Source organism: Poecilia reticulata, linkage group LG11 (genome assembly GCF_000633615.1).
Source record: "Poecilia reticulata strain Guanapo linkage group LG11, Guppy_female_1.0+MT, whole genome shotgun sequence".
NCBI classification, from domain to species: Eukaryota; Metazoa; Chordata; class Actinopteri; order Cyprinodontiformes; family Poeciliidae; genus Poecilia; species Poecilia reticulata.
In genome coordinates this window covers 25,960,444-25,969,605 of record NC_024341.1, presented here as the reverse complement: position 1 = coordinate 25,969,605, position 9,162 = coordinate 25,960,444, and the positions used below count along the sequence as shown (strand labels likewise).

At 41.5% G+C, this 9,162-nt stretch overlaps 1 protein-coding gene across 2 annotated transcripts in view; it reads right to left on the bottom strand.

The window, feature by feature from the left end:
- The window catches only part of ak2 (adenylate kinase 2), a 15,316-nt gene that overhangs the window by 1,377 nt on the left and 4,777 nt on the right, over positions 1-9,162 (bottom strand). The window contains exons 5-6 of one of the 2 annotated variants that reach the window (XM_008422856.2): positions 5,470-5,542; positions 2,722-2,941 (exon numbers count right to left, since the gene is read on the bottom strand). In XM_008422856.2, the coding sequence (XP_008421078.1) occupies positions 2,722-2,941; positions 5,470-5,542 (293 nt within the window). Of the gene's footprint in view, positions 1-1,891; positions 2,942-5,469; positions 5,543-9,162 lie in introns of those variants that run through there. The other variant, XM_008422855.2, reaches the window with a different exon arrangement.

The window sequence follows — 9,162 nt, the reverse complement described above, 5'->3', positions numbered from 1 at the left end:
GGGAACCATCAAACCCCCCAAAGGCGGAGGGAACCGGACGGAGGGAACCATCGAACCCACCAAAGGCGGAGGGAACCAGGGGGGGGGAACCATCAAACCCCCCCAAAGGCGGAGGGAACCAGGCGGGGGGAACCATCAAACCCCCCCAAAGGCGGAGGGAACAAGGCGAGGGAACCATCGAAGGTCCCTACAGGCAGAGGGAACCATCGAACCCCCCAAAGGCGGAGGGAACCAGGCGGGGGGAACCATCAAACCCCCCAAAGGTGGAGGGAACCAGGCGGGGGGAACCATCGAACCCCCCAAAGGCGGAGGGAACCAGGCGGGGGTAACCATCGAAGGTCCTTACCGGCACAGGGAACCATTGAAGGACAATACAGGCACAGGGAACCAGCCGGAGGGAACCCTGAACCTCCCTACAGGCGGAGGGAACCCTGAACCCCCAAACCAACAGGTGAAAGCTCTCTGGTCGATTATCGACTGTATTTTGTGAACATTCAGGTTTTGTAATCAAACATGTATCTATGTTTATAAATGTATAAGAAAAGCAAATATGAAAGTGGCTCTTGGCATTTAAATATGGCGACCGACAAAGATTAACCACAACTAGATGTCTCATCCATTCATTCATTTAGATGAATAACTGATCCAGTAAAACTTCATTTAGTTTTCAGCTGCAGGTTTAGCATTAGAGAAGGAGCAGTAGGTCAGGCTTTCTACCTCCTCACTGCTGTTTTACATCCAATCAACCGACTTTTGTCTGTTTGCCATATGGAAGACCAGGTGCTGCTTTTGGTCTCTGCTGCCAGGTTTCACACACAAACACGAGTCCTTCGGGCAAACATGGATAAACGAAGCTCTAAATTCGACACAGAAGGGGACAAATCGAGTTTTTGCAACAGGAAGAAAGAATAAAATGAGGATGAGTTTGTTCCAAAGAAACTCTGCAGCACCAACAGCAGAAAAACAACAGACTGTACAAGCTGATGTAACACCGTGTTACAGGAAATTTCTGCCTCTCTGCTGAAAACACTACTCCGTCCATTTCCCAGAAAAAAAAAACAAGGTTCTGATTGATTTTACCAATTAACCCGGCCCGTAAAAGCTCCCTTTCTAATGCACAGAGGGGTCATCAGAGGACGGCAGCAGCAGATGGTTGAACTAATGGATAAACAAATGGGAGAACAGGATTCACATCTCCAGGCACCGAGACCCGAACATGAAACCGATTCTGACCGAGTTCTGGTCTAAAAGCCAAAAAAACTCTTCAAAACCAGAAACATCTCCTGAGAAACGATGGAAATATTACCGAACAAAACGATTAGTAAAATGAAAACTGCAGCCTATCAGCAACATTTTAACTCCTTTATATCAGCTTTAGGGTTGCAACCAACTATTATTCCAGTAATCGAATATTCTGAAGATTAAATTGGATAAAAATAACTGGCATATTCCCAATTTTTCTTTTTCGCATCCAACCACTTCAACCTTTTTTATACAATGTTAGAAATACAATAAAAGATGCAAACAAACATTTCAATTCATTTTTTTGAAGAAGAAAATAAACATTTATCGTCTAAAACGCAGCATCAGCATTACACTTGATCATTTGTAGCAATGTACACTGCTCAAAAAAAATAAAGGGAACACTTAAACACAATATAACTCCAAGTAAATCAAACTTCTGTGAAATCAAACTGTCCACTTAGGAAGCAACACTGATTGACCACGGGGACCCTCGTCGGGTCAATCAGTGTTGCTTCCTAAGTGGACAGTTTGATTTCACAGAAGTTTGATTTACTTGGAGTTATATTGTGTTGTTTAAGTGTTCCCTTTATTTTTTTGAGCAGTATATTTTGTACATGTTTGACTGAATTACTGCTCGGAATACAATTAACCTTTTTAGAGTTTATTTCCTTCAGCTAATGATGAATAAATTACCAAATCACTTCAGAATAATTTCAATAATGGATTCATCACAATTAATCCGACTAATTGTTTCAGTTTTAGCCGATTTATTTCAAAGCTGATTCTTGAAACTTCTAGAAGATTCATTAATTATGGGAGCGTGACACAGATGAACGTCTTTCACATGCAAACCAGCATGAAGCTGGTTGATGGAAGCAGCGTATGTAGATATTTATCATGCAGATCAGTGGTTCTCATACTTTTCGTCTCCTGCAGGTCAACATAACTATTAAAGCTTCTTATCCTCCTCAGCCAATAAAATCAGAGCTTTTATGGAGGCGGAAACAGCAGCAGCTGATTTTATCTTCTAAAGCATAAACATTCTTCACCATCCATCTTTTAGTTTGAAAAGGATCTTAGAAAGGATCTCCAGACCTCACACATCGAGACGGGAACAACTTTTTCTATGATTATACACACCTGGAAATTACATAAAACTTATTTCAGGGAAGGTGAAGATATAGGAGAAGAAGAAGGATCCATAAAAAACAAAGAGGCCCAAAAAAGAAAAAGGGAAATTTAAAGAGCAACAGAGTCCAGCAGCGAAAGTCAACACTATGGAGTTCAGATCAGCTAATTGTCATAATTCAGTCACACTTTCAACATGTTATCGCCATGGAAACCAGAGTACGACTGGCTCATTAAGCTCCTTCTTTCCTTGTTTACATCCCAACGTTAGATTTTCTTCTAATCTCCACCGAGGAGGGAAAAAGAGGAAGGAAGAGAGGGGTTAAACAAAGAAGACTTGGTCTTTACAGGCGGTGGCGCGGGCAGGGGCGGCCGTGGCTGCGGAGAAGGCGGCCACGATGGAGGCGAACACCACGCTGGGGCTCTGGGAGGCGTCCACCGCCGTGTGGAGGCCCCGGGCGCTGTAGTACTGCACCAGGGGGGACGTCTGCCGGTGGTAGGCGTCCAGGCGGGAGCGGAGCGTCGTCTCGTTGTCGTCGCTGCGGCGGATCAGCGGCTCGCCCGTCACCTGGGAGGAGGAGCAGAAGCATCAGGACGAGGCCTCAGGCTAAAACATTATGAAATTATAGATATATTATCCTTTGTTTTCATGTTTATGAACCTATTAGCCTTGTGAACTGATGTGAAATTGATTCCTCCTCCTCAAAAGTTTTACTTCAGTCGTCGGCAAATTATGGCACTTCCTTCTCTTCCGGGCGCTAAGCTAACCCGCGAAACGGCGACAGCAAAAGTTTGGAGGAAACGCCAGATGGTTGTTCAACAATAACTGAATTCATTTTTAGAAAATTGCATCTTCAGTTTACTTCTCATAACCCATCCATAATCACAATACTTTGGTTCATTTTTAGGTGCAGAATTCAAAAAAGTCAAAGTATGAAAAAACTACTGCTATAGATAATAAAATGTAAATATGTAATAGCTAGCAAACAAACTCTGAAATCTAATTTAAGCTAACCAAATTAGACAAAAAGTCATAACAAAATAAAACTAAACCGTAATGAAAAACCCAAAACCATCATAACCCTGCCTTAAACAGATTAGGCCATGGTTATGGGCTTTTCAAAACCTGTTTATTACATTTTAGCACAAAATCAATCTTAGAAAATGAGATTTTAGTCTGAATAGTTCTGCCTGTTTTAGGGCCTCTGTCACTTTAAACCCAAACAGCTGCTGCTGGCCACGCCCCCCTAACTCAATGTTTACACCTGGATATGAAAAAGGCTACAAACAGAAGCACAATTACAGTCTTTGAAAAGCAAAAGTGGAGCCACCTGCACAACCAGCAAGAATGCAGTAAGTGGGATCTAGATGGTGAGTCAACAACAAAACACTTTTCTTTTCCAGTACAGTGGCGACATGGAAACAGCTCAAAAACATGAAGTTAATGCCAAAAACACAGCCAGGTGCTTTTTTTATCGTTTTTGTTTTAATCACTTGAGCTTAAAAACAAAAAGAAGACTCAAATCTAAGAACAAAAGTGTGCAAAATGTGAGTTTTGTGTAATGGGTTCCCTTTAATTCCTGCAAGCTGCTGCTTGTTGCAGCCTGAGGTGGAGACAGGAAGCAGGAAATGATCACAGAAACAACAAAAGCACAGAGCTACTGAGTCAACACACACCGACAAGTTGTGGCAGTAGACCAAACAATCCGCAAGAAATTCCCAACAAACGTTTCCGTGTTATAACTGAACACTTCAAATTACAAGAACATTTTGGATAATTTATTCAGAGGCTGAAGAATAAATGCATTTAAACCAGTTGAATTAATTTGACTCTGTTGGTCATTCTAGATGTGTTGTGAAGATTTAGGAGGAAATAGTTTAGAAAATCTTTCTAATCCTTTGAATTTTATAAAAATGCAGTGCAAATACTAAATCATTATACATAGATGTTTGCCTGCTGGATTTTATTAAAACTAAAAAAGACAAAAGTCGATTGTTTTAGTTACAGCAGGGGTGTCAAGCTCCAGTCCTGAAGGGCCGCTGTCCTGCAGTTTTTAGATGTGCCACAGGTACAAAACACCTGAATCAAATGGCTTAATTACCTCCTCAGTTCTCCAGAGCCTTGCTAATGACCCAATTATTCTATTCAGGTGTGGTGCAGCAGAGGCACTTCTAAAAGTTGCAGGACACCGGCCCTCGAGGACTGGAGTTTGACACCCCTGAGTTACAGGAAATGACATCCGGGATGCAGCTTCAGCAGGAACTGGAACCTCGGATGCGTTTAATGTCAACATTGGCTCTACATAAGAAATACTAATGCAGAAAATTCAGAGTTTCATTTCATTTTAGAGGTATGTTGTAAAAACTCAAAAAATAAGCAACAATAATAATATCATTTAATCAAGTCGTTTCTAACATTCAGCATTACAAAATATGTAAAAATCCTAAAACTGAATGTTTAAATTCTTAAAAATGTTTATGAAAATAAATACATTTATGTATAATACTTTAACAGTTTTTCAGGGTTTGGAAAAAATCTGAAAAACTAAACACTCATTAAATTAGTGTTTAATGATCCAATTCTGATATTTAGGGTCGGATGTGATTTTTCATTCACAGACAAATGTTTCTATTCAAACGATTTAGAAACAATGCGAGACGGTGAAAACAACTGGAATATTTATTTTAAATTATTCTACAAGGTTATAGAATATGGAAGCCCATTTCTGCCACTCTGGTTAAAAATAAATAAATCTCTTTATATCGAGATTTCTGTCACAACCCTGAAGCTCTAAAAGTTTATAACGAAGCCATTCTGGTTCTGGCAGAGCTTTTGTTGTCGGAGCCATTCTTACATCTGCCATTATATAAAAAGGTCAGTGGATGTTACAAAATAAAAAAGATGGAGACGCAACAGCTTTTCAGACTGAAACTGGGTCACAGCTTTCTGAAAAACAAAACGTGTCTGAAAGTGAAAAGAGGTTAGTTACTGAAAAGCAGCTCAACTCTGACCCATTTCCAGCCTGAGAGTCACTCAGGTGGGCGGCGGGTTGCTCAGACCGTTTCCCCCCGCAGGCCGGAGCAGAAACTACTTACGTCATCCTTCATGTGCTGTTTGGGGGGGTTGAACTCCTCGTGGTAGGAGCGACCGCTGGGCTGGTGGATCAGCCTGTGGAAGCAGAGAGCGGGTCAGTGAGTCACTGTCCTTTCACATCCCACACCATGTCCTACTTGGACCTGCCAGGCAGCGGGCGGCGCCGCCCCGTTGCGACACGACGCCCGCAGACGCACATGACAGCGTAAACCGAGGTCGCGTCGGGTATGATGCAGTCGAGACGCCGACTAAACATTTCACAGCAATGCTGCAGGCCAATCTGAAAGCTGCTCAGACCAGAGAGCATCGACTTCACCACAAATCGTCCCCAGCGTAGGCGGAGCTGGAAACTTGATTTACTCGGTCGGTTATGAAAATGATCTGGCACAAAACCAGCTAAACCAACTGAAAGGGCCGATACCTGAACGTCACTGCAGACCTGAACCTTCAGAGCCACATAAAGAGAGTCACAAAGTCAGCCTTCCGTCACCTGAAGAACACAGTAAAACCAGGGCGATGGAGAACATCACCCCACTTCTAAAGTCCTTCCACCGACTCTCTGGAGCTCAGAGTATAAACTGTAAAATCCTCCTGCTGGTTCACAAATCACTGAACAATTAATCACCAAAACACATTAAAGAACCAAACATGGAGAAGCAGCTTTCAGCTTCTACGCACCACAAATCTGGAACAAACTTCCAGAAAACTGCAAAAGAGCTGAAACACTGAGCTACTTTAAATCAAGTCTGGTTAAGTCCGTTTGGATTTTGATTATGGCATTTGATAAAATGTAACATTTAATTGTTTCATAATTGGAGACTCATGTTTTTATGATGTAAAGTCCGTTGAACCGGCTGGTTGATGAAATGTGTTAATACACATATAACTCATTTTATTTTTTAATCTAGATTCTACAAAAACAAGACCTGGGTTAATGTTTAATCTTAAGCACTATGAAGATGAGATAAATGTAGAAACATCTTTAATAAACGAGGATTACTTTCTTTCAGTTGTCTGCCATTGCGGCCAGTTTTGCTTTATTTTAGAATAGTGGTCAGGGGCCACAAAACAATCACTCACAGGGCCACAATTAGTCACCGGGCCGCACTTTGGATATGCCCTACCAATCCATTTTCTTCAGAGACAACTATAAATACAGACAGTACCAACAAATGAGTCACAAAAATGTGTTTTTACAGTTTTAAAGCTGATGTTTCGGTACCTGCTCTCAGAATTGGCCCTGTAGTGGTGGAGTACTCTCTGAAACCACCAGAGGGCGACAGCCATAACGTTTACAAGGAGAATTCTAGTTTTTGAGGACAAATAAAATGTGGAGAATTTTTTTTACTAAATCACAATTTGATTCAGATTTTTGGGAACGGAATCGGTTCAATATCCTCTGTAAGAACTTGTAGGTGCGTGCTCAGTAGTCGTGATCCGTTTCTGTTTACAGAAAAGCAACAATATGATCCACAACTCTGAAAACCACTTAAATGATGAAATATGTAAAACCTCCAAGATGTGGACTTTAAAGTACATTATTTATTTAAACACGTGTTTTAGTTGAGCGATTTTGCAAAACTTCCTTTAACTATTTTCTCAGCTCCTGGATGGTTCTCCTAAAAACCATGAATAGTCCTATTAACAACACCGTATTTAACGAGTGAAAACTTTGGTAAGACTTAGAAGGTCAACATAACGGCCTGAAAGTGAGCTGCTTTTAAACTCCAGCCCACTTCTGAGGTAAACACTTCAGTAAAGATCCGCTGTAAGACCTTCCTGCTGCAGGACGCTCCAACATAGTCAGGCCACCTTCTGTTAATTGCACGATTTCACGCTCCACTTGTTTCCAGCATTATCACTCTGATCCAGACTCTCCTGAATCAATCTGCCGACCCGAGCAGGATTAAGACTCAGACAGCATGGGGATCGTCGGAAAACTCTGGAGCGCCATCTGCTGGTGCAGGAAAACCAAGAGGACTTTTCCTCCAGCTCCAGGACGGTTAGGGGTAATCCGTCCTGGCTCTATGAAAATACTTCGGGCCTGTTCTCAGGTTTTATGAAGAAGTTTAATAAAAATGCTTTTGATTTATTGACTATTAGGTGCACTCTTTTCTATTTGAACCCACAATTTGCCAAGGACAATAGTTCCCACATTGAAGGCAACAACAGGTTCCAATAGGGCGATACAAAACATGTTCATTACATTTTTAACAAAAGCATTCTTGGATAATGCGCAATTACACGACCTTCCATTTTTGAAAAGCAGAAGTGGAGCCTCCTGCACAACCAACAAGAATGCAGCAAGTAGTCTCTGGATGACGAGTCAAAAACAAAACACTTGTCTTTTCCAGGAGCCATTGTACAGCAGATACCAGGTGACTGCACATCGACAGTTCTACTTCAGTCTCTTTATGTTTTAAAGGGGGCCAAATTATGCAAATTTAACATTTTGCACATTTTCGTACTTCCATTTGTGTTTCTACCGCTTCTAAAAAAATGGCAACAATTTGATGTCTTAAGTCATTTCAAATTTCTCCCTGAATGTAACGTCACAAATCAGTTGAGCTCCAGTTTGGTCAGCTGGTATGTGCTCTACAATGGCTGCTGGAAAAGACAAGTGTTTTGTTGTTGACTTGTCATCCAGAAACTATTTGCTGCATTCTTGTTGGTTGTGCATTAGACTCTACTAAAACTTTTCAGAGATGTACAGTTGTATAATTGCACATCTGTTTGCAACCATTTTCAAACAGTGCGAGTGTAAATGTTGAGTTGGGGGCGTGGCCAGCATCAGCTTATTAGGATTTAAAATGACAGAAAACTGCTTGAAACAGGCAGGACTGACGAGACTGAGCTCTTATCCAAAAATAAGTTTGTGCAAAATGTAAATTCAGTGTTTTATACAGCATGTTGAACTATTCTAACCTGTTTGAGGAATCTCAGCAGGTCTCCTTTAAATCATAACTAATGACTACAGGCGAGTGTTAGATGGACCAATAAATTAACGCTCCTCTAGTGTGTATTCTAGTGAATATCTTAGGACACTTGAAAAAAGACAAAGCTAACTTACAAAGAACTTTTTAGGAATAAACAGGAAGTTGTTTTAAGCAAATAATTCCTTAGTGATGATGAAAAAGTTGTAGTTCCACCGACAGATAATTTCACTAACATGGGAAAAATATCTTGCTGTAAGTAAAATAACCCCCACTAATGAAAACACAGAATCTTCAATACGATCCAAACACCATATAGAGCAGTGGTCCCCAAGCTACGGCCCGCGGGCCGGATCCGGCCCGCCTCCACATTTGGTCCGGCCCCCCCGAACAATACCAGAAAGCATTCAAATTTTTTTCATACATTGTATTTTCCGGTTTATATGTGGATTTTTCTTTAACCACCAGGGGGCTCTGTAGCAGGAGGTGTGTCCTGTAAACTGTGGGTGTTTTGTTTTGCATGGCGCATTGCTGCCATCTGTTGGACTTATAGGGAACTGCTTGACTTTTATGTTATTTAATCAGTACGGTTGTTTGCTAGCGGTGGAGCAGATGAACACGTGTTTGTTCTGAACGCCGCATTCCAGGTTTCCCTGAATGAAATGTATACTAGTCAGTCCCAGTGACCGTTTCACTAACGGTTTTTGCCCATGTGCTTTCATGGGTAAAAATCAATCGAGAAACGCGTCCCCTCCCCCCCCC